The sequence below is a fragment of the Tinamus guttatus genome, unplaced genomic scaffold (genome assembly GCF_059628265.1).
Source record: "Tinamus guttatus ecotype Peru unplaced genomic scaffold, ASM5962826v1 Tinamus_guttatus_pri_ptg000004l, whole genome shotgun sequence".
NCBI classification, from domain to species: domain Eukaryota; kingdom Metazoa; phylum Chordata; class Aves; order Tinamiformes; family Tinamidae; genus Tinamus; species Tinamus guttatus.
Genome location: NW_028288538.1, coordinates 1,441,932 through 1,468,284, shown reverse-complemented (window position 1 = coordinate 1,468,284; position 26,353 = coordinate 1,441,932). Strand labels below are relative to the sequence as shown.

The window sequence follows — 26,353 nt, the reverse complement described above, 5'->3', positions numbered from 1 at the left end:
TGTTTTGCAGTTTATCAACACTAAAAGAATTATTTGTGATAAAACTACTTTTTTCCATATTTAATACTAAGCTATATTTTCCTTTGGTTGAGCAGCATATTTATAAATAAATAGAAGTTGTTCTAGCTAAATATTCCTGCCTAGGTAAAAAGAAAACAAATAAAGAACTCATGGAAAAATCCCTTTGGTGTTGCAGCAAGTGCACCGGACCTGAGTGGCTTTCCTTTGCAGCCTGTGTTGTTTGTAGGAACACAAGTGTAAGACATCCTTCTTGTAGTGCTGCTTTTCATCCCAAACCTCCTGGGATGTAAAGTAGGGTGAAACGGGCCCATAGTAAAATCAGTGCTGCTTTACTGATACAACAGCAATAGCCTGTAAATGGAGTCACTATTTAATTAAATTTCATTCTTTTTGTTTTTGCTGTGTCCTCAGTAAACTGTTGGACCTGAGAATGAGTAGGAAACTGGTTTATTGTTCCCTTTTTTCGGTATGTGCTGGCTGGTGTAAAGTTAATCTTTGTTTCGTGCTTATTGCTGTTTTCTGGCAACACAAGGACATGAAGATTCATCCGTCTAGATCCCTTAAAGCACAATGCTCTGTAATGGCCATAACTACAATGAGCACCTGTGATTTCTTTGAAAGACTCTGTGTTATGATGAAGCCTGCATATTTTCTATATCCCTAATGTCTTTTCTGTGGACAGTGTTATTACAAAAATTTGGAGGAAAAAATATAGTTTATGTTGATCTATTCCGTTTTCCTGTTACAATTGCAAACAGTTCTCTGGAAGTGCTTCCCCCTTTTTATGAAGTTGATGACTAATGTTATTTACTAATTACAAAATAATAGTGCTCAAAGATCCAAATCATGGCCTGGATCCATTCTCCTAAAAGCTGTACCCAAGCATAATGATTAAAACTTAGTATTTTAAACCAGAAAGTCCCAATTTGCTTTATAAAGGAGAGAAGCATTATTATTCATCTTTTGCAGATCTACCAGTATTCTTTAGCTTTCAGATTTTATGTGCTTAAGATTATTTTAAGCTATTTTGTCATTCATAAAGAAATATCTTTCAACAAGGCAAATGAAGGAGCTGGTCAGCACGTGGTATTAGGTATCTTTTATAGAGCTCAGCAGTGGGGCTCAAAGCTTTCCATCTAATGTAGGAATTTCTCCTATTAGACTAGCAGAATAGGTGGTAGCCTATGGTCACCTGCAGAAATATGCCAGATTTTCCTGTTGTTTCGTGGGTGCTTATCAAACTGAGATCTGTTCTTTTCGCTGTATATTCTCTCTATATGGGATGATATTCTTAATAATATAATGTATAATGTTACTATCCAAAGTCACATTTGTCACTGCTTAAGTTCCTGGCACTTCACACATGAGGGTTGCTTGGGAGAGTAAGGAAGTTTAATCCCTACATTAGCACAGCTAGTGTGGCACATGTTTCCCCATCACATTAACAAGCTATGTCACTGTTGTAATTAAAGAGCATTTAAAAGAGCATTTAAATTTCAGAAGTCTATGATAGTTGTTGTGAGCAGTTGTGTATATCTTAATTTTATTAATATTATTCCTAGTGAAGATTTATTTACATATTTGAAAGTGTATTCTTACTTCCTGGTGCCTTTTTGTGCATGCATTTCAAGGGCTACTCTGCCAAGAAATACTGTATTTACACTGCACTTGTTAAAACTGAGCAAACTTCTTGTGGTCCCTGTGAGCAGCAGAAATCACAAAACATTGATTTGGTTTAATTAACTTCATTTTAAATTACTAAAATAATGGCAGTAGACAATACTGCGACATGTTCATAAGTAGTAAAATCAGTGCTTGTACTGCTACATTATTAAACCGTAATGAAACTATTCATAGAAGAAATTGTATTTATTATTTAGTATTACTTAAGTAGAAAAGTTTGTCTTCTGCAAATTCAGGATTTCTGTTGTTTGCTAAAGGACAATTTTGTCTCTCCCTAGATGTGTAATCAGAAGATAGTGAAGGGTTGTACAGTTAGCAACCTTTGGGTTTTGCCTGCCTTTCACCATATGGATTCTCCTTTACCTGTTCTAGAAGATGACGTAAAGAAAGGTGAGTGTGTTGTCAGACACCAGGTGTATTTTACAGAAGTGTTTTTGCTTGCTGTTTGAGGGATGTATCTGGTAATTAATTTTGCGACACCTCAAAACCTATATAACAATTATGATCTCCAAGGCTGCCCAGGGGTAGAGGCCATGCAGTAGAGATCATTAGGACACAACATGGTGCGTGGAGCACCCTCCTCCCTGAGCCAGTTACCTTGTGTTGTGCAGAGCTCAGCTTCTCCTGTGAGGAATAATTATGTGTGAGAGAGGATTCTTGACTAAATAAAATGGTCAAATTAAACAGCCATAATATGTGGTTATTGCTCATTCAGTCTTAAGATCTATACTTGGACTATTTTACCAACCAGTCCAAAATCATTACTAGGTTACAGTTTACAAGAGTGAGTTCTCATACATTCTGTATATTAAATTGTTATTCTATAAGTCCTTATTCCTTCAAAGCAGCACTATTACAGTATATTTTATGTATGTGTCAACGTTTATAGGCAAAACTTACCTCCCTTGAATTTCAGCACTGAAAGAAAATCACTGCTTTTTTATTAGTTTTGATTGGAATTGGAAGAATTTGGGTCTGACACTAATTTTTTCTTTGCAGTTACTTTTTTTTATTTCATAATTGGAGTGTAAATGATTTGTTCAATAACATCATCATCTTCTAGGCATCCTGAGCCTGACGGAAAGGAGGCTGATCCCTCCAGCAGCAAAGATAATCCTGCAGTCATCTCCTGTTGTGGCTAAACCAGCTCCTCTCCATGAATTCCACGAGCAACACAAGAAGTCAGTTGTAGGTGAGTGCAAAGGGTTCATAACAACCATTATTTGCATGTACAACTTCCCTTTCAGTCTCTTTTATCTCCCAAGAAGGCAGCTGGCTAATGAATACTTGGTCAAACTCTAAATCGTGCTAAATACATCAAGATATACATAAGGCTCCTGTGTCTTTCATTTGAATGGGAGATGAATTTCTAAATCCCTAGGAGGATTTGGTGTCTGTTCGCTCTGAAAATCCTGATCAGTTCCCAGATGAACGTTGCTCGTCTTTAAGCACCTGAATCTGAAGATTTGGCCATTAGGATAAAACCAATGTTAGCGTGGGCCACTGCAAACATGACTTAAAGCATCTGATAAGAATCTGTCTGCCCACGTTGCTATATGAGACTCCTAATAAGTGAATCTGCTCTGTGTAACACAAGTCTGGTCTGCTGCAAAGTCTGCTTGAAGCTGTTTGCTGTTTTGGTTGCTTAAGGCAAACTTAAGGTAAACTCATCTCTGGTATGGATGGGAGGGTGAACCAGCCAAGTGGAGGGTCTAAAAGCAATGCCTACAAATTTTAAAGCTCTTATAATGAAAAGGAGTTGTTGAAAAATAAAATTATATCTGGAATAGCACAGTGTAAAAGTGTTGATACTCTTACATTGTTGTCCTGGGCATACTGTTGGCTGGCACAGACTGAACTTTAGAATGTTGTATATTAACATTGTGACTTGTTTTCCTGTAGCCTAATCTCAGTCTTCATAATAGCAACCTGTTATAGTCTGGCTAGCTTTATGGCCACCCAATATCATTCCTCAGTGGTTTTAGCAATGGCTTCTGAAAATTGCCGAATTGCAAAGTCCAATGGAAAATTGGATATGAGAATAAACTGAAGTATCCCAGTACCTGGTGGTAGGAGATGGAGTATCTTTCTGATGTTATTACTTTGTTTCTTTTAGCAAAGAAATCTGTGCTGCATTTTTTTCCATTGGTGCAGGAGAGATCAGTAGAGAGGACCTCAAGAATTCAGCTATTTTCACCTTTCCAAAATCAAAAAAAGCCCTTGAAGACACATGTTCCTCTACCAAAGATCACACGGCACCAGCTCCATCCAGGAAATCATCAGCCATGTGGAGACATCCAGCTCAGCAGCTGGAATCTGAACCGCAGACTCCCTGTCACCCTCAGGTATTCAGACAGGGAGGATAATGAGAGGTTTTTATTCATGTTTTTAATATTGTATTTGCCGGGTGCATCTTAGGAAATTATTGTACGTCATTGAATTGGTGCAGGAGAGTTTAAACTAAAGCCAGTAAATAGTAAATATTGCAGTAAATAGGAAACATTTTCCATATTGCTAGTTTCTACTTTCTGCCACTAAAAACTGGCTGCCTTTTTCACAGTCTTAGAAAATGGGTCTGAAAAGGATCTTACGAGGTTATCTAGACCTCCAGGCAGAATTACCTGTGCTATAATATTGCCAACAGATGTTTTTCTAACCTGTTCTGAAAACTTCCAACAACAGTGACTCCACAGTCTCCACAGGCCATCTGTTCTAGTGCCTACCTAACTGTCTTTACTGTTAAAAAGAGTTTTTTAATGTCTCATTCAAATCTCCCTCACTGCAGTTAAGCAACTGTAGTGTTTTCCTTTTACAGAAGATTATAGGGAGATTTGACCTTGACTACTTAATGCTTGATGATTGCTCTTGATCCCCATGCAAAAGGGACTTTTCTTTCCCTTTATGTCTAGCTGTAGTGTTACATTGCAGACCACCTGAATGTTCTACCAGATCTTTCCAGGCTGTCTGACTTCTGTACTATTGAGGAGATCAGAGAAGGAAATCTGAGAATTGAAAATAAAGATAACTTGAAAAATGGCGATGGAAGGTCAATGAGTTTTTAATAATTCTGTAAAACAGTTTAAAAACAGTGCCCATGGATGGAAAACCAGAGCTAACAAGTTCCTGGCTATGTTGGCTAATGAAAAAGGTTGAGAACGTTTCTGTTTCCAAGTTTTACCTTGGGTAGGCTAATGGGCAGGGTGTTAAGCTTCTACTGGGGCAGATGGGGGCAATCTGAGTGTAGGAATGCTGTTGTAGTTAGTCTGCCTGTAGTCAGGTAAATCACAGGTGGAATGAGGGGTCTGCTGACTGTAAGGATACCACTATAGGATTTTAGTTGTTATATTTGATTAAAATCAAGCATGGCTCCTTTGTGCAATTAGTGTATTTCCATCAAAATGTTCATAGCCTCTTGCATAACCTCTGAGGTATTTGTGTGGTAATGGGTGTTATGGTAAGTAGGGGTTAGACTTTGTGGTTATGATGTGTGTATATACGTTAAATCAATACTACTACGTTTCAGACATGTAAATTCACACCGTTGTGGTAAGGGCTAAAATGCAATAATATGTGGTAAAGGGTAAAATGCAACAATATGTCTTGACCACTCGTTTGCCATTGATAGCAATTACCCTTAATCAGTGGTTATGCTTTTTCCACAGGTCCCAAGAACGACTCCGTGCCAGCCCTTAAGGAAACTACGCGTTGGGTGTAGTATTGCTGTTTGCAACGGCACCATAGATCAAAAAGACCCAGACTTTTTGGCGTTCAAGCAACGTTATTGTTTATCCTGGGGGAACATTGTCTTCTTCTTGGAACACGCAGAGAAGCTCCTCAAGGACTACGCTGTGCCAAAGGCTACAATCAACTGCAAGAAGTTGGCGGAAGTTGCATCCGACTTTGAGCTCAATGAGAATCCCACCAAAAACGACATTCTCTCAGTGATGAAGAATCAGTCGGTTGTGAGAGAGATCTTAAATCAACCTGGCCAAAGATACAAAGGCCAAGGTGGTACTGAAATGGCTGCTGCAAAGATCCAAGCAACGTGGCGCCGCTATCGGGCCCGAAAAGCCTATGTGCGTTTCAGGCGGCAGCAGTGGGCATCAGGTGTGATTGCCATTTCTTGGCTCTTGCACAGTCACATGGCACGTGTGAAAAAGACCCTGCAGGAATCACGTCAGAGACACCTGGAGAATTTTTACATCAGGGCCAAGGTGTGCGGTGCTACCAGCTGTTACGGCAGCACTTCTTCTCTAAACATCTCTTGCTTCAGTGATTGCAATAAGCTGTTTCCATTTTTTTCCCCCTTTAACCATACACTTGTCCGAGGATCGTATTTCATCCTTCATCAGCGATTCAGCCTTTGTGGCTGCAAAATCTGTTGCTGAGTTTCTACCGAAAATGTCCCTTCACTTTGACTTCAGTAGTTCTGTCAGAAAATCAATGTTTTAACTGCATTACCTTAGGTCCCTATATATACCTTGTGGCACTTAATTTGCTGAAAAAAAAAAATCCCTCTCTCGTCTACACTGCTGTCACCACTTTGTCAGAAAGTATTTAAGTTTGCAGACAGCCTCTTAATTAGTGCTCACAATTTCATTTATGTTTGCTTTCTTTTTTTCATTCATATTCTGTTAATTAAGTGAGCAGCCTCTAATCTTCCCCTGCCAGTAGCTTCATGTAGCCACCTAATTAAATTAATTGGGGAAGATGTTTTAAGTATGTAATTAAATCAATTAATATAATTTATGCCTGGCTTAACTGTACAGTGGAAAAACAGCTGAAGTTTGACTAGATGAATCCACTACAGCTTCCTGTCACTGATCAATGCTCTTCTTGATTTTTAGCATCTGGCAGCCAACTGGAATCGCATCAGGACCTCCAGGAGGACTATTATCCATATCCCATCATTAGGTATAACACTTTTGCCTGCAAATCTATCAGCAACCTCTATTACCCACCACATTATGACTCCTTGATTGAGTTCAAGGAAGGCCCCTTGTTTTATTCAAATTGGTCTCGGCAGGAAAATGTTCTCGACATGATGAGAGTAATAACACAGGGCCCTCGCTCGAAACGGCGTTTAATTTGGGGATTAAGCAAATAAAGTCATTATGTGGGGGCCGCTATTCAGTGGAGAGGTGATTTGCTGTAATTTGCTTTCATCTGTATGAAATGAACTAAAAAGTTGTATTTTTCCCCCTGAAATAACAGATAATGTTTTCAGTCTTCTTTAATGATAGGAAAACATGGGCCTGTGTGTGTTGTTGCTGTTGCAGCAATAAGGCAGGATATTGCTTGTACACTGTTTTTAATCAAATGTGCAGTCAAAATGATAAGCTACATTCTCTGAAATTATTTAGTTCTAATTACGAGCAGATGGGATGCTTTATTTGCACCTAGGGCGCCTGAGCAAAAGGAAATGCTGTGTGAACAAGAATAATTAAGAAGTTGAATAGTGTTTTTTGCGCTTAAATAATCTGCAGTTTCATGTTAATTAGCACTAATGTAATTATTTAATTACATTTATGAATTGGGGAGCTCAAAAGCTGTTTTTTGCAAAGCAATGGCAAAATGTAGGTGTTTAGAAATTACAGAATATGATTTCTTGGGAATTTCTAAAATACACCGATAATCTCTTAAAACATGAAATCCTGTCAGAAAGCTCATAGGTTGATTTATGCTGTGCACTTATACAGCGACTTAATTGATCCGAGAGATTTAGGATTTTGTACAATGAACCAGTTAAGACTGAAATTAATGAAAACTAAGTTTTAAACTCTCATTTTTGGAGCCCAAATAGCCTTTAATTTTGTGATTCTACTGACTGTTTAACAGAAGATACATTGATGAACACCTATTTTTAATTACACCTCTGTCTAAGTCTCATGTGAATATGCTACGTTAAATCATAGGAATGACATAAATTTTAAAGCAGAATTATTTAAAAATATGTACATTCCAATGCTCTGAAGTAGATTAAAACCTAAAGGAAAGCATTTATAGAAGAAAACACAGTTATTAAGCAGGTTTGTGAATTCAAAACTCAGCAGTGCTGTTGCACAACAGATGCTTTCAAAGCACAATCAAAATGATCTAACATAAGCAATTTACATCAGGATGTCCCTGGTACACTGATGGCTTTGTAAGATGCAGCAGAATTTATAAATGTTTTGAAATCTTTTCGACCTCTCAAGTGAATTCTAAAGCGGCAGGAAAATCCCACCTCGTGCAGCCCTTCCCCTGGCGCCAGCTCTGCGGCAAACGCCGGCACCTCTGTGTTGGAGGCTGCACTGCTTAAATGCAACTTTTACCCTTAATGGAGAGAAAAAAAGGCAGAAGATAACTTGAATGCAGATGTTCTCTCAGGAAACAGACTTCCCAATTTAGTAAGGCATAGAGAAAATATATTATGTCATCCATGACAGGGATTTGATGGTGCTATTTGAGATATTCATGCTTGTTTATAATAAATATCAACTAAAATTATTCTTTTAAAAAAAAATGTGGATATATTGCATTTTTCTTTTGCAGTATTAAAATGGAAATGGTTCTGAGAAACATCAGCATAAAATAAAATGATCAGAAGTTAACCAGATTTGTTTTCTTACAATTTTTAGAATAATTTATATTTAAAAATTGAAAATATGAAAACAAGTCTGGGAACTAAAACTTTTAAATATAAGAATAGAAATATTTTCTTTATTCTGCCCCTGCACATTGATCTTTTTTTAAAAAAAAAAAAACATTTGTAAAATTTGGGGTTAATTATACTTCCAGTTATCAGCCTTGAGTAGTTTGTTTTCAGGTGTTTTCTATTTATGCTTTTGATTTGTTGTATCTTGTGATATTTCTTTTGGAGAAAACTGCTAGATATCCTTCGCTATGATACTGAAACATGTTGCCTTCTTTAGCCTTAAGGAACACCAGAATAACCAAGTGTAGTTGAATAGACTTGTAGTAGGCCAGACAACCTGAGCAAATACTGTGTGTTTCACAGTCCAAGAGGTCTAAATATGCAAAAATGGCAGCCGATTTCAGTGGGATTTGATTTTTTTTTTTTTTTTAAGCCTGAGTTATGGGTCATCATAGAAAATGTGTATAATTTAGCAAACCGGGACAGAATAGATGAGCATCAAGAGACAGCAGTTTGGCAATATGTTCTTATCCCAAAGCAGAGCCTGAAACTCTGCTCACATTTCCTTGGCTTCTGCACTAAGGGCAAGTCCGAGTCTGGTTTTCCTCTCATACAGAGGAATTCCAATAAACTGAGCCACGCTCGTAACTGGGTTTTTCAGCATTTTTTCATTCTGAGAACAAGTTCAGCCTCATGTCAAGTTTCTGAAAATAATCTAGTGGAAGGGAAAGTGAAGGATCAAATTATACTGCTGCGAGGAACAAACATTTCCATTTATTTCACCAAATCAGAAACTACATTTTTTTTTATAAAAGCAGTTTCAGTTATACTGTAGGCACACCAAGTATAGTGGGAAAAGTTAAGTGTTATTTATTAGACCTATCCTGAGCACTGAGGAGGCCAAGGTGGCTGTGTCCTGGCCAGTGTGTTGTCTTCCTCCTTCAAACCTTGGCTTCATCCTGCTACCTGTTTCCAAAGGCAAGTTGGGAAGTTGTTCTGGACTCTTTGCTGAGGGAAGATGCTTTGAGACGGGCAAAACTTCTGAAGAAAATGGCAGTGAAGGGGCATTAGGTCACGCTGAGGTTGAAAGAGGATGTGAGAGCAGGCCCTTTGGCATTAGTCCACGTTTTAGACCAACGCGGAAGCACAAAATGTTCGTGATTTGTAAACCAGCGTCCACAGCAGAGCAGAAACGAAGGCCCAGGTTGTGCTTGTGGTTGTTTAGAATGGGATCACCACCGTTGGTGGCGCTTATTCTGGTTGGTTTTGTTTAAAGTGCTCAAAAATGGAGTATGAAGCGTCTGCCTTTAATGAGCAGCGGTGGTGACCTGCCAGGTAAGAACCGAGGGCAGGAAATGCATCAGGTTGGGGATTAATGTGGCTCCTCATGTCACCTGCCAGGTGAACGATTCACAGGGAGGGAATATTCCTCTCACTAAATCAAATGCACTCTTGTCAGTGGGAGTGAATATACTGGTCACTAGTGTTTTATTAACTTATATTAGAAAAGGACATATGGTGGTTGGTATAATGCTGTGGTGTAGCTGCAGAGCCACGTGCAAGTGTTTTAATTTTTATTCCATAACTCATACTATATTTTTCAAGTAATTACTCATTTTCCAAGTGCTATTTGCATGTCATTTTCCTGCTCAGGTGAATTCCTGAAGAACAAATCTGTTTTCTTGAGCAGTTGAGTGCGGGGAAATCAGCTGCTTCCCATGTTTGAAATTGGAAACCTTTGGTGGTGTTGAGCAGCATTGTTGGGGTTTAAAATTGGTTTCTACAGTAGATAAAAAGTACAAGATGAAGCCCTGAGTCTTGAAATAGTCAGAACAAGGTTTTCCAAAATACTGGAGTCCAACATTGTGTGACACAAAGCTCGGTATCTTCTGTCCAGGTGTATTCTGCAGGTACATGCTGTGCTGCACTAGATGCAGTGAGCAAGTTTTAAGATGAATTATCATAATTACCAGTCATTTTTATTATGTTTTGTTCCCTGTGTGTGAAGTGGCACTGCCGCATCATCATAGTGTGCAAACTGATGATAGAATCACAGAATGCTGAAGGTTGGAAGGGACCTCTAGGGATCATTCAGTCCAACCCCTGCACACACAGGGTCACCTAGAGCACGTGGCACAGGGCTGCGTCCAAGCGGGTTTGAAGATCTCCAGAGAAGGAGACTCCACAACCTCTCTGGGCAGCCTGTTCCAGTGCTCTGGCACCCTCACTGTTATGAGATTTTTCCTTAAGTTCCTGTGGAACTTAAGTTTGTGGCCGTTTCCTCTAGTTGTGTCGGTGGCCACCAGTGAAAAGAGACCAGCACCATCCTCCTCACTGCCTCCCTTGAGGTACTTCTAGACACTGCTCAGGTCCCCTCTCAGCCTTCTCTTCTTCAGGCTGAACAGGCCCAGCTCCCTCAGCCTCTCCTCATAGGGCAGATGTTCCAGGCCCCTCATCATCTTTGTGATGGTTTGCAGGGATTGTCCTTACAGCAAAAGAGTGGTTTTGCCTGGCAGAGCTACTGTTGTTATCTTCCAGAATGAAAGCACTGAAATATTGAGCAACTTTCAGTCAGACTAAGTTTTCCTGAGTTTCAGATGATTAGTCATGTGCAGATATATGGAAATGTTACATGGATTTTTTTAACAGATCAGTCAAAAAATTGTCAGATACTGAATGTTCAGCTGAACTTACTATTGATTCAGTCACAGCTTGCACGATGTTTGTGTGCTTGTATATACCCACTGATTAACTTGGAATTAACTCACTTGAATATCTACAGAATTAGAGATTCTGATTACAATGGTCACATCATTTGCAGCAGTCTGTTAAAATGCAAGTTTGCAATCAGTGTAACCTGCAAGCAGAAAATCCTGGCTCACGCAGGCTGCCACTCACTCTGCCTCTGTAGCAGTGAGCTGCTATCACCGAGACTTCTCTTTAATGAAATCTTTTTGTTGTCTCTTGTCTGTGTGAAGGACAAAAAATACCACCATTCTACCAGGCTTCTCACTTAATGATGATAACATGTTTTTCTTCTGTTTTTTTTTTTTTTTTTTTTTTTTTTTTAAAAAACAGCTTAAAATACTCAAATGATTGTAGTTTTGAATTATTCTAAGTCTGTAATGTTTTGGTCTTTATTTAGAATTTTGTCACACAAAAATGATGTTACATCAATTCATTAATAAAATTCATAAAAAATATGTGCTTTATGCAATAGCACCTTTGGCATTTAAAATACTTTTGTTACCTTTTTTACCTTAAATATATATATATTTCAAATATATGCCGAGGTTTTTGAATAGATTTGAGGTGAGCTTTGCTTGTTTTCCAGGGTATTCCCAGTGCATCCGTGAGCATATTCCTGATCTTGCTCTTCAGCAGAATTTGCAGATGGGAAGGCTGTGCGACATACTGGGTATGTTATGAGCTGGTGCCTGCCTGTGTTTTGATTGTTATTTACCCATATTTGTGAGTAAAAACAAATGTCTGATGGGGACTTTCTTGCTGTACTAGTACTGAATATCGAGAAGATGCATGCTCAGAGGTAATTTATCTATTCTACCATTTGCCCCTGCCCAAATTGTTCATAAGAAGAACCTATTGCTTCTTTCTGACTCTGTGCCTGATCCCGTGGCATGCTGAGCACCACGAGCGAGCCAAAGTGCTTGGAGTCCTACAAAATTAGGTAGCTAATTCTGCTACGAACATTCAGCCTCATATGGGGAGAAAGATGTGCTAGAAAACAGTGAACTCTTATTTAAACCATTTTTTTAATTAGCAGATGAGGCAAGCAGTATATATTAAAAACTTTTTACTAGAATGACAGTCCTCTTCTAACCAAAGCACCAAAGAATATTGTTTGTCAATGACCAGTTTCATTGGCTCCCTGGAATGACATACTTTGCGTGATTCATATATATTTCAGTATCATTATTATTTTATAAATGCCATTTGGTAAGTTTGTAACAAGAATGTATTAGATGTAGAAATTTACGGTTGCCTAAAATAATAATGTAATTGCTTTTATATATTATCTGGGTGCTAATGTTGTTTTTCCATTGCACAGTTTTATTTTTTCAATTTTTTAACATAGTGTTTTTTTGTAATCTCTAAAATGATATTTAGATGCTTAAAGGGGCAAAGTAAACACATTATTCAGGCATTCTTTCTCACCTTTAAATTTCTGAACATGAAAACTGGTTCCACTGTAAAATATAAACCTGATCACAAGTAAGGTACGAACTAGTCAATTATTAACTGAATTAACTATATAATGTTTTACCTGTGCCTGGCCGAGGGACATTAGCATTTACCATACAGGTTTTCTTTTTCTTTGCAAGGATATCCTTGCTTGATGCAACCTGCTACTATTTAATCTGTCTCTAGAGCCCCACTGTGTCCAAAGGAGACTTTTGTGTCTGTTCAAAGGGTAGTGCTGCTGCAGTAAACTGTTTTGCAGCATTTAACTCACCAAATTCACTTGAGTTTGCCAGTTTTTGACAGTGCTTTCAGCATTGCAACTAACAGGACTGAGTAAGCTTTTAGTCCCCTCACTAGTAAATTTCCAGGCTGATTCTGCAAGTCTGAGTGAAATGCGATCTTTAATATTGACTAAAGATCTAGTGGGGTGTTTTTCAAGTGTTTTTAAAAGTTGTTCCATACTGATCTGTGTAACATAAAGGCTGCACCAAGGCTGGGGCATGGGGTTGATTGTCAAAGGCTGCAATGCTTTAGTCAAAATTCTGGCCTGATATTTCAAGTCTGGGTTATTTTCCTGCAAAACAAAGCGAGCCAGGAGGGTATCCCAATCCTTTTACTGTCAGGATCAGATTTTCCTTTTCCCAGTGTTTGCTTTGCTTCTGATTCATTCCCATTTAAAAACATTTGTCCCTGGCACTTTCAGAGCTCTTATTCCTATGCCCAATAAAGACAATGAAAGATTTCCTACTGATTTTGGCAGGAGCTGGATCAAAATCTAGGAGGGCTTTTTGGCAGCAAGTTCTGTTGATGTTGCAAGGCCAATTAATTCATTAGCTCATCTATTAACTTTCTTATTTTAGAAGAACCTAGTGGTTTAAACTTTCCAAAATGACGTATATTAATGCTTTTCACATTCCCACCTCTCAGGGTTTGTGTATATGCTGTCTTTCAGCCCAAGTTGTTTCACATGCAAAAAAGCAGATTCTCACACTGTGGTATTTAACTAGCTAATCTGCACACTCACATGCTCAGCAATGATTATTAATGGTATCCTACCGTGAGCTTTTATGTGGACAGGACAAGAATAGGATCAGGCCATGCAAAATCAAGGCAAGAGTATGAAATTGCAATTTCATCAGCTTTCTAAACTTAATAGCTCAGTTCTATAATTTACTGAAGTTAATGGGATATATTTTTAAAGCAGTGCACAATTCCCATTGATGTTAATGTGAGTCGCGTGGATAAATCCCCCTGCAACACTTTGAAAAATCTGCCCCCAGTATGTTCTGCAGATTGAATTCTGAAAACTAGCTGTTTCTTTGGGTTGCTGACCTGTCTTCAGAGAAATGCTGAAGCACAGAAAAAGCAGTTAAACCGTGAAGATTTGGGAATTACCGATCCCATTTTTGTTTTCTGTGTTCTTCTAAGGAAGCTGTTTGTGAGCACATGCTGAGGGACGATCAGATCGCTGTTCTGAATGGAGCCTACCTTTCTCCCAGTAATGAACATTGTGCCCCTTTGTTTTAGATGCCAACGTGGACGTCATCTACATCTGCCCCCTTCATCTGAGTGAGGAGTTACTGCAGTATTACAATAAACTCCTGGGTCTGCAGGCAGCTGTTAGATCTGGGAACCCTGAGGACATGGGTGACCTGCAGGACAGGTTCAGAATTCTCACCCCTGAAGCTATAAACAGCTTCCCTGTGAGTTTGTCTTCTAATTACTACAGCTTGAGGGATGCAGTAAAATTAAATTGGAAATTTTATAACTTGTAACGCTCTGGTACACATCAGTGAAATATTATTGCAAGTTTAAGAGCTTTACTGATTAGACTACTAGTTAGAGCACTGGAAATAAATATCCCACTTTAGCTTTATAGACTTAGTTGAGAGAGTCCTATATTAGCTACCTATAGACCACTGTCCATTCGTAGTATATGTTGGGGACTGTGAACCTGATAGATTTATATCTCTAAGCAAATCACAGCAATAAACCATTCTTAATACTCAAACTTTATCTCTGGGCAGCCCAGCATCCAGTCATTCATGTGTTTGGAGTATTTGTTGCAAGGAAATCCTACTCAGAGCTTCTTAAAGAACAGAATTTGAAACTACAAAAATTCTGAAATATTAGTTCTCAACCTATCAAGCCATTTTTTAATCCACATGCTGGAACACAGTCTTAAAAAAAGACCTAAACTACTATATACAGTATATATTACAGTATTTCTGAAAATACTGCAATGCAGTGAAGGTACTATACAGTGAAGACTTAGATATTGTAACTATTAAATCCACAATACCTTAGCTGAGATTTGACCTTTACGAAATTCTGTGATACATTTTATCTCTAGTGTCTATATGCAGGGCCCTACTCCTGTTTTCAAAATATATCCTTCTCCTAGGCATTTTGATAAACAAGTGTTTGTATCATGATTTGTACTGTATTTTGATTGAAATTAATGGCTTCAGAAAGTTAAAAAAGAAGTTTTTGCTATTTAGTAAATATGTTGCTTCCGAAGTGTAGCTCTGTATTAGCATGCTGTTCAGCAAAGCACTTAGGTGTATGTAACTACTGAGTCAGAGCTGTCTGCTAGTTTTGCCATAGTTAAGACTGTGTGACTTTCTGCATATGTAGGTTTTTTACTCCGAAGCTAGAGATAAATCATCAGAATGATACTATGTGTATTTTAAGGGCTGGCTTTTCTTTAGTTTAAGCCTTTTATCTGGACATCAGAAACTTGCTGACATTGCAAGCACCTGTGCTGAGCCAAAACTTGGTTCTTTATATCACAAAATATGTTACTTGGTGGATAAATCTTGCTAAACACCAAGAATACGTTTTTTTTGTTTGTTTTTGTTTTTCTCCATTGAACCTCAATAATTTTTGCTTTTTTTCCTCTGGATACTAGCTCATTTCTCCAGTACTAGCTATCACTTGTCAGAAGTTATAAAGAGACTTCTAAGTAAAATATACCTCCCCCCTCCCACCCAAAAAATCGTGAAACCTTCGTTTTATGGACTGATCAATGTAAACATGCTAACCAGGAATAGAAGATGCGCTTAGCGACTGTTTTTTGGTCACAGTGGTTTAGATGCATTATTTTTCATGTAAAAGCAGACCATTTTTAGACATTCCAATTTCTGTTGAAACTTATCGGACATGTGAATATATATATAGGATATCTTTTGTGTGAGGAAGAATCTGTTCTCTTAACTATACAAGTCACCCATTGGCTTCAGTGACCATGAATTTAGCTGTCCTTTTGTCTGTGTAATGATTAGAGGTGGTGGTTTTTTTTTTTTTTTTTTCTCCTTGTATCTTTTATCTGGATTATTTTGTAAAACCTTTTGTTGTACCTAAATGTGTCTGAAGTTACTCCTAAAGTGTGAAAATATGAAGGCCATCTCTAGAAAGCTCCCGTGAGCTATTCCAGAAGTACAAATCAGCCTTAACCAACTTCCCCACTATTTTGGGGAAATTTGGTGGGGAAAATGGTTGGCAAAGGAATGCAGACCTAGGCAGCCCTGTGCCAGTCCTTGTGTGTGCAGGGGGAGGCGGAGAGGGTCTGGGAGAATATTGGTGTCTTCAAACTTTGTCCTTAGGTGCTCGATGCCTGTTGCAGGGATCTCTGTGGCTCTGTGCAGCCAGGTTGAGCAGACACACGGTTAAGTGATGCTCATTTGGAGCCAGCAGCGAGTCAAAATGTGTCACAGCAGCTTTGCCTGGTGAAACTGGTGTTCAGCTTTTCTGATCTCAAGGGCTTTTTGAAAAAGCAACAGGCTTGAGAGCCAAGAACTTGCCTTTTTGGCTACGAATTGTCCTTCCTTGGATCTTCTGCTCCTACCTGCTTCTACTGATGATGCTTTCATGACCAAACATCTATCGTGGCAGCCATACCACGCACAAAGCAGGAATGAACTGAATTTTACAGCTTGCTTCCCACACTCCTTAATTAACTGTAAAATCCTTCATTGGGAGACACAAAGCAAATCTCCCTACATCACTGCTCATGCCCTCAGGGAGCAAGTGACCGGGGCTGGGATTGATCCCGTTCTCCTTGGGCCGAGCTCTGTGGCGAGGCCAGCGGCGCGGCCCAGCTCCCGCCTTTACCTCAGCGCTCGAGAGGAAAGAAACAACCAGATCGTAACACGGACAGTGTCTGCATAACCCAGCCCGGGAAAAAGGGCTCAAGGCCACTTTTGCTGCCTTTTCTCCTCAACTTCAGGGCCGCCCTTTTCACGTTTGAAGTTCTCATTCCTCTGATGTGTAGCTCTGATGGCCCTGCAGTGTGTTCGACTCCTTCACAGAGGGACCTGGGCACTCATTTTGGCGCAAAAGGCCCTGAGGAAGGGACAAAAGAGATTCCTTTCATCTGCTTCAAGGGGCGCCTACATCTCTGGTTCACAGTCATCCCCATCCATGAAATGGGATCAGGACTTCAGTTGTTGTGGAAGAACACTCAGGACTCTAAAGGAAACTATTCTGTTTCCCAATCCTGCAAATCCCTAACAAATTCATTAAGCTATGCTGAGAACTAATGTGGGTTTTTTGGGTCTAGATTTAGATGCGATCTCAATGTAAAGAAGACTTTGTTATGATTTGTTTATGGCAATCTTTTCCAAAGGGCGTCTCTTGTAATATCCATAATATCCATCCCTGTTGGATCCAGTGCACCTGTATACCCTCACAAAAACATATCTGGGTCATCTGCAAATGATGCATAGCATGTGTTATAGCAAATATTGCTGAGATTTGACCTACTGTGACTCATCTCCTTAGTTTTAATATACAGGTTATGGTCTCTCTGAACAACTTGTCCAGAAATAGATTTTTTTAAAGAAAAAAAAATAATAAAGCTTCTAAAAAGTTGAAACACCTGTACTTTAGACCACAAAATGCTTCTCTTCTTTCCCTCAGTGTTCTGCAGCTGAGTTTACAGTAGCATTCAGACCTACTGTATAATGGAAATGTATATCCCCAGTAATTTAACGTGATCAGTGAAAGGTTTTGTAAATCAAAGTGTTTTATTCTCAGGGAATCACTTAAAATACTGCTGAGCTATATGGTGAAATACGTTCCCTGCTATAGGGGTTTTTCTTCATTTTTCGTATTGATTTTTAGACGCTTTAGAGTTAAACCGTGCCAGCAGTGTTGCTGAGATGAATCACTGTTATCCAAAGGCCACCAGCTTCTTTGCCGACTGACAGAAGGATAATTCCGCATGGATCAAATAAATACAGATGTGTAGTAATTAGTTCTATTCCCAGTGAGCCCATTTCCAACACACTAAAGATGTGCACGATTATGGAGCCTCACCCCAACAGCTTTTATCAATTTAAACTGCTAAGCTACAGGATAGGTCATAACCCAGCCTGCTATTAATAATGTATTTATTGTGTGCAACATTATAAATTAGGTTTATGGAATAGAAAAGAACACCTTTTAATAAGAATAATGTTGTCTTTATACAGAGCCATCACATGTGTCTCTCCACGCAGCTGATGTACAGTCCCAAGACGATCAAAAAAATAAAAATTCTCATCCGGAGCAGGGATGCCTACATCATCGGAGGGGTGCCCCACAGAGATGACCTGGCAGTGGCTGACATGTTAAACGTGCCTATACTAGGCCCAGTGCCAGAAGTTGCTCACGTCTATAGCAGCAAGTCGGGAAGCAAACGCATCTTTGCCAGCGCGCACGTGCCGACCCCTCCGGGAGAATCCGACATCTACAGCAAGGAGCAGGTGAGCAGGACGTGGCAGCAAGCGGGCTTGTTTTCACCAGCCAGGGTGCAGACTGCACTCTGTTACCTGTAGAATGGTAAAACTAGATTGATTAGGCTGTTTAAATCATGTATGAGGCTTCTCTCTTTTTTTATTCTGTTTTATCTCACCCATTAAAAGTAATTCGTATCCTAATCAAGAAGTTATTCAGTTGCTCTGGCGTTCCTCAGATTCTTTCCTGAGGATACACAGGGCCTTTTGGTCTAGTTACTTCACGCAGCTTGTGTTGCAGAGCCACAGAGGAAGTCACGGCCTCAATGAAATGGAGTTTCACCACTGAAAATACAACAGGGATTTCTGGGAAGCAAAGTGTTTGATGAAAGGAAAATTTCACACGTTCAGGAAAGCAGCTTGTTCAAATGCAGGCTCACTGAGCATATCTCCAACTGAAATTCTACCTTGTGTTTACCTTTTCATTACTAAATTCACCTATATTGTTAGCATGAGCCATAGGGAAAAGAACAAAAATATTACTGAATTCTGTTTTTTAATAGCAGTAAGAAGGCACAAGAGTCTTCTATAGTGTATTCATTTCACACATATGATTGTTTTATGTTCAGAGACTTAATGTGTCATTCTGTAAGCTAATACTGTAATTTGCAATGATATGTCTTAGGATGATCTATAGGGTGGATTTTTTTAAAGTATTTTTTATAGCAGTGCTGCAACTAATACAGGAAAATACTCAGGGCAATTATTTCTAAGCATTCCTAGTGCCTAGAGAGAGGTTTTTTTTATATTGCTTTGCTTTTTATTAATCACTTTTAGCACTGAAAATAATCTCAAATATACCAATGTATTGCAACCTCTGTAGTAGGAATAAACAAATACATGATCAATGATCTGAAAAACAACAAACTTTCCATTTGTTGTTAAATAATTTATATGAATCTAATACTTTTGATTCATACATCAGTGTTAGAAAAGTTCTACTTCTGTTGTTTGCTTGTATGAAATATTGACTTTGTTGGTTAAATAATCAAAGAAAGGCGACACTATATTAAAGCACAATTCAATTTTCACTTAAAGACAGGATATAACTCCTTGGTTTGGTACAGTCCTTACAATATTATTGATCCTTCCCATTACTGTAGGGGAGTCATAAAGAGAAACACATTTAAGGGTTCTCAAAAGCCACAAATAATAACATCAGGAACACTCACAAATTCTGTTTAGGGTCAAAGTCCAAAAAATAAACAAGGAGTCCCAAAGATCACTATTTCAAAAGACATGCAATGCAACGACATCTGATAATATTTTCAGTGGGTTCAAAGGCATTCACAGTTTCTAAGAGCTAATTGCATGCTACACCAGCTGGGCAAAAGGCAGTTTAAAGTCATGTAAATCTGTGTACATGTACAGATAAATAATCAGGACCATTTTTAAAAAGCCTCACAATGCCTTGGTGTATTTATAACCGTATAATGCACCCTACAGTAGGAGGATTTCACAGATGCTTTGCGGATGCTAGAATCTGGCACAGCTGTTTCTCAGATTTTGCAAATTCAAATTCTAGTGCACCCAATATTATTCCCTGTCAAAAATGTTCATTGAGCTGTGCTGATTATCCAAATCCTAAGATCCTGATCTAGCAGAGAAGCCTGAAGAGGCAGGTTCCTCTTTGCACAATTCACCTCTGCTGAGGTGTCAAAATTGTTTTCCTTCGGACTCCAAGATAACACAAGCATAAAAGCATAAAACAGTGTGTCTGAACCCCTTGGTCCACAGATGATTCACAGCCTCAGCCAGCTGATCGTGGACAACGTGGAGGTGCGGCGCTGGCTGTTCAAAGCCAACGACGAGCGCGGAGGGGACGGCACTGCCTTCTGCGACGTGACCTCGCACCTGGAATGCCACCGCTGGCTTCAGCGGGAGCGCCAGCGGCACGGCCCGGCCGCCTGGAGCACCAAGTGGGCCCACGTAAGTGACCGAGCAGCCGCGGGTCCCGGCTGGATGCCAGAACCCAGGCTGGCTTCTTAGAATCATAGAATGCTTAGGGTTGGAAGGGACCTCTAGAGATCATCTAGTCCAACCCCACTAATTTGTCATCAGAATTTCAAGGGCAGCCTAAATACTCCAAAATACAAGCGAATGTCTGGCAATGGAATAAGCTGGATATCATGCCATTTAATTCATGTGCAATAACACAAAAGTCTTAGTGTTTTTTGCCCAAAGGGAGGGCGTGTATTTAAAACTATATAGGTGGTAGAGCCTTACAGAAACTTGGCTTTACTGGTATAAGTGTTGGATTAATATAGTTGAACAATACTGATCAGTTTGAGGCCAGGTACAAACTGATCACTTTTTAATCTGGCTTCTTAAGGATTTTTGTTTCTGTGCATTTGTCCTTACTAATAACTTTTAAACCTGTTGGCCATTTTCAGCCTTATAAGACAAAACCCCCGGGGTCTCAGAGAGAATTATCGTCCTATAAATTACACTACAGTGGATGTTTAGGTAAAGAGTGAGATCCTATAAATACCTAACTGAGGGGAAAAAAATATGAACTCATGCCCTAGTATGTAACTTTGAATCCATAGCACAGGAGGAGGTTGTAACATGGTACATCTCAAATACAGGAAAAGCTTCACCTGGAGCTCTGAATAAGCAGGTCACAAATCCAGCTAACTTCATTAGTTCTGGTATTGAGCAAACTATTTGCATTTCAAATATTCATTGGTGCTTAAATGTGTTAATTTCAATAAGCATTTGATATTTCTGTGTATTGTGCCAAATTCATTTGTAGTGTAACTGTTTTAAAGCCAGAAGGAATGTATCTGGAAAGAATTGTTAAATTTACATAAACAAGTCATTATAGCGGTTTTGATTTTTTAATTCGATCAAAAATGTTTACAGTTTTGATTGAATTATATTGCATATTAACATTTCAAATTGTGCTGATTATTTGGTTTTTGACAGCTAAAAGATAATGCAAGATAATTTTGCAAGCCCAATCAATACTGAGTAGATCTGGGTACACAGAGCTGGCAGGATATGCCCAGATCCTACCATGGTAGAAGGCGCAGGGTAGGAGCAGAAGACAGGATAAAATAGAGTTTGTATCAAGTCCAGAACTTTGGTATAAATTCCCTATATTTAAGTGGTATTACCTGAAGTTAGTTTTAGTGTTCCTATTTCTCTGCCGTTTGAATTCTGCAATGGCTAAGTGGCTCTGGATGAGGGGCCTGGTGACAACTGGCTTTCCTTGGTTTTGTTTTTGCACTGCGCTGAAGTGGAGCTCTGTCACAGCCAGGAATCGACCCTCCAGAAGCCCTTAAACATTTGTTGGATGTTGGGAAATATAAATGGAATGACATATTTAAGCTAATTTCTGACAGTCAGCAGCAGAGCTTCCATAAATCCAGACCAGAATTACAGTTAGCTTAGCCAGAAGAGCAAAACTTGCTGCCATTTTGAGCATCTTGTTTGAACATGAGTGCTCACACTTCTCTGCCTTCTGAGTTGAGCCCTCTTTTGTAGAGGGGGAGACCTTTTTTATATATAATGAACTGCAGTCTCCACTGAGCGTTACCATTGAGAGCAGAGGATTAAAATCATCCTTTGTTATAGAATACCATTGTAATGACACACATTTAAACATCAAAGCATTAGTTTATGAGCACAGGCATGCTTTAATGTCCTATTACAGTGTGTAGACCTGTTTCTTTCGATAATGAAGACATTGTGTCATTGGCACAGGCTCCCACATACAAAACGTATGCTGGCAGGTTATTAAAAAATTCAGCTTCTTGATGAAAGACTATCCTGCAGGCTAAGAGTAGAGTGAAAAGACTCTCCATTCTGGTAGAATTATTAGAAATGAGAATATGACTGTGAGCACTAAATTATGTTAATACTTACAAATAGCATCATTTGCATAGCAGTTTAAGACACGATACCCAGATTTTTCTCATTGGTATGTTGTAGGAAACAGATTAAAAATAAGGTAGTTTGTGAGTTTGAATCGTGTGAGAATCTATTCTATCTAAAAATGAGATTTTAGATTCCTCATATCAAGCATAACCTTGGGAAAACAAAAATGCAGGACAAGATTATCAATGTATTTTGCATGTTACTTTAACGTAGCATCAGGGGTACCTGCACAATTATTTTGTGGCTAAATAAAGGGCCGAATTCACAAACTGCAGAATGGCTCTGAGGCCTTCATCCTGCTGTGCACTGCTGGGGCTGCCAATGTGCAGAAAGCCTCACCCTGAGGCCCAGTCCTAGTTGTGATCAGTAGGAAGGAGAACCACGTCCTCCACAAGTGCTCATGCTGCAGGGGGGCTGTTTGTGGGGAGCACCATTCTCCAGGGCAAAATATTTAAGAATCTGTCCCCTGTTATGTGCAGGGCAAGATCAGTAAGCCTGAAACACCTCAGCAGTTTAACTGTACTTTGCAGTGTGATTGTGTTGAAGGAAGCACATTATTTCACAGATTTTACCTGTTCAACTCGTGCATGTAAAGCGTGTGCTGTGTGAAATGCTCTTGTGCCGTTATATCATGATTTTCCAATCTATTTACTGTATCTATTCAAGCTTCAGTTAGTCTATGTATATCAGAAAAGGTAATTCTTAAGTGAGCAAACAATATAGGTTGTATTTAGGACAAGTGCATGAGGGTCTGTTTAGAATATCTAGAGAAAACTAGCATTTCTTAATATGTGCTATTCCAAAATGCACTAAAAAGCTGGGCATCTCACTCCTGTAGTCTACAAATTATGTTGCTTGATTTAGATCAAATAAATAGATATATCACAGGCATCCCACCAGCTTGTATAACTATACACATCTAAACAGTACCTAAATCACTAGGCAATATCCATAGTCAGGTTAATCTAAGAATTACCTTAGCTGTTCATCTACCACAAGGACCACCTATACGATGCAAGCAGCAATCCTAAAGGTAAAGATACTCAGCCAAGAGCCAGAGACGGGGTAGGTGTGGGAATAAAGACCTGAAAAAAATAAAATGGAAAAGGAGATGAGCAAACAGGCATAAGTGTTCCTCTGATTAAGCTGTTACAACTGGCCATAGTGACACAGCTGTTAAAAAATAAAAAAAAAATCAATAAATAAAAAGCCTTTCCATTAGATATCTGTTGTTGAAGAAAAACTGTTTAATGTTCATAGTTATTTAATGTGCATGGGTAACCTCCTGTTTTAAATGTTGCAGTGTTTGAATCTCACCATCTCCGGCTGTGTCACAATATTGGGTCAGTTGTTTTCACATAAACCATATCCTGGTTAGCTCATTAAAATGAGTAACAGAAGCCCAAAATCTTTTTTCAGAAGGTGGTAACAAACAGAAACCCCATGTTTTTCAGTGTCAAAAAAGCAATACTTAAACTCTGTTGTAGGATTAACAATTGATTGCTATTGGAAAATTGCAATTTGAAAGGGCAAGGTAAAATGCTGGCGGTATCTTAAAACTGAAGGGTTATTGGTAAACTTTTGGAAGTTCTATAAGAAGTAATTAGATGAGCAATGATTATCTGGGCATAGTGGGGAGGAGGTTTTTAACTAGTTGAATGAGCTTCATTTCCTAACTATGTTTCTTTGCTGAAGTAAGGAATTCAGAGAAAAGAGCTCATGTTTATAAACAAATAAACAAAGCCAGTCATCATACTCTCAAAGTAATTGGAATTCCACTAATTTGAAAATATGGTTTTGCCAGAACACTACCATTTCAGACTGTCTTTGAACACAGTACAGGCTCCTAAAGTTGTTTGCTTTTCCCTCTTTCTGATATCATTTTAACCCCTTTTTAATCCCCTTTTGCAACATCAACAGCTTTGCTCTAAAGCAATGCAGCAAATACTGCAGAAACCGCAGGAAAAAGTGCAGGCCGGCGAAACCCCACGGGGTCTCGGCGAGGGTCCTTCTGCAAGTGGCCTTTGCTGCTGCTTTTGTGCACACACAATTGCAGGTGTGATAATATTTTCTGCCTGAAGAGGGCCAGAAACTCTGAAAATTCAACGGAAAAAAATCCGTTTACAGCGTTTTGATAGGCTTTTAAATTTTCTTCCTATTTGATGTAGTGTTTCATAGGAAAAGAGAAAGAACTCAAAGGCTTAAGGAAGAACCTAATGGCCCACAGAACAAAAAAAAAGCTGGAAGTTATACAAGAACGGGCAATGCTCTGTCATCAAAATATCCTAAATATTCCCGTATTCACCGTATCTGTGAGCAATCTGTGGCGTTCTCATTCAGTCTATTATTACATTTATGGAGCTGCCACGGTGATGTTTCAGGTAATTTCCAAATCCTAAGGAAAATAAAGCATGATAATTGTATCCCTCGGTTAAATTAAAACCATGATATCCATTCCGAAGGCTTACAATAATCAGATATGCAAGCTGTTGGTTTGTATGTCCTATTGATTTAATATGCTTCTAATCAGTACATAAAACTATAGGCCTGCAGTGTTAATTTTTCATATGCTTACAAAGTACCCTTTGATTTTCTGTCACGCGTTAATTACAGCGTTTTGCCATTAAATAGGAAGCTTTGTGTAAACTAATTACTAGGTAATCATTGTCTACCGCAAGCGTGCTGTTTGTACCTTTTATTTTATTCTAAAAATGCACAGATCTCGCAGTCTGGAACCACTATACCTTCCAGCCATTAGCTCTCACTAATTCATAGCATTATTGTGTTAAGATTGTAGGAGTTGTAATTGTTGTGGTATCAGTGCTGTTAATTACCGGAGTAAACAGTTGAAATGGTGCCAAGGTCTATTGTACAAGGCAGAGGAAAGGAGGTTTAAATGTTACTTCCACCATCTGGGGACTGGAGTAGAGGCAAATGCTAGAAAACAGCAGTGAGGCAATATCAGAACTTCAGCTCCAGGGTTTTAGGCCATATGGATCCAGAATATTTTGAATCAATTGAATTTAACTGCCAGTTTTTAGCAATAACAGTGTGGAAGAAGAGGATAAAGCAAGAGCAGTAAAGAAATCTCAAATCTGTTAATGTTATCGCGTGCAATAAAATGCCTGCTTGGATTATTTTAAAAATGTTTGTTTTGCTAAAATCCAAAAAGTATCACATAGGCAAGGGGAGGAATAAAAGAAGTTTAACTGTGTGTTGTTTGCAAAACGCGCCGGGGGTTTTGGCTGACGACTCCCTAGCGCTACAGCCCTGTGATTCACACACGGTCCCTGGGTAGGACTGTGCATTAGCGACACGGTGTCTTTTTTTCTGGTTTAAATCATACTTTTGGAGTTCATTAAAATCCTTTCCCTAGGGAGACGAGACAGAAAGGAGGGCAGAAGGAAGTGAGCAAAATTTAGAGAGCTTGAAATACAGAATAATAAACTACTCGGGAAAATCTCACCAATCTGAATTCACTGTGCATTTGCAGAGATCTAATTAAAGCCTATAAAAGATGCACTCAAATATTAGTGATTGCATTTTCTGAGATGAGTATCGTAATTCCAAAGTCATGATCTTACAAATATTGCATTGAAACAACGCAACATTTTAAAAGAGCTTTTAGAAGAATAGCACAATTGTGTAATGTCTTCCTTAACATTTAAAGAGGGACCCTTTGAAATGAAGGGCACCATCTCTCAAAAAATACGCTTTTATGTACAAAATATCAATCCACATGGATTATATTGGTAGTAGGAAAGCAAACGAGTGAATAAAATCGTGAAGATCTCAAGTGAACATGCTACGTGTAAATACGTAGAAATACCTGACAGGCTCATACTGCTTTTAAGATGTTATTTCTGCCTGATTTTTGCTCACACAGGGTATCGCGATTTTCCACTGCTTTCCCTGCCTAGGTCGTTTCCCGGGATGCCAACTACAGAACAGGATCTCAGCACCATATTGCTGCTGCCGGCGTAGGCGTGCGCGGAGGGAATGAAAGGATCTTTCTTTCTAAACAATCCTGGTTTATTTATTTTTTATTGGTCTGTTAGCAGATGTTGAAGTAGTTCGGGGCACAAAGCAAACATGTGCTTTTCAATGGAGCTCTGGTAAGCGGCGCGGCGCACAATGAGGCTCGAGCACT

General features: G+C 39.0%; 1 protein-coding gene across 1 annotated transcript in view; it reads left to right on the top strand.

Annotated features, from left to right (window-relative positions):
* The window catches only part of IQCH (IQ motif containing H), a 61,663-nt gene that overhangs the window by 10,309 nt on the left and 25,001 nt on the right, over positions 1-26,353 (top strand). The window contains exons 6-14 of the mRNA XM_088520802.1: positions 1,983-2,094; positions 2,768-2,896; positions 3,859-4,049; positions 5,367-5,918; positions 6,552-6,618; positions 11,676-11,759; positions 14,072-14,247; positions 18,019-18,291; positions 20,059-20,250. Coding sequence (XP_088376928.1) covers positions 1,983-2,094; positions 2,768-2,896; positions 3,859-4,049; positions 5,367-5,918; positions 6,552-6,618; positions 11,676-11,759; positions 14,072-14,247; positions 18,019-18,291; positions 20,059-20,250 — 1,776 coding nt within the window. The remainder of the gene's footprint in view (positions 1-1,982; positions 2,095-2,767; positions 2,897-3,858; positions 4,050-5,366; positions 5,919-6,551; positions 6,619-11,675; positions 11,760-14,071; positions 14,248-18,018; positions 18,292-20,058; positions 20,251-26,353) is intronic.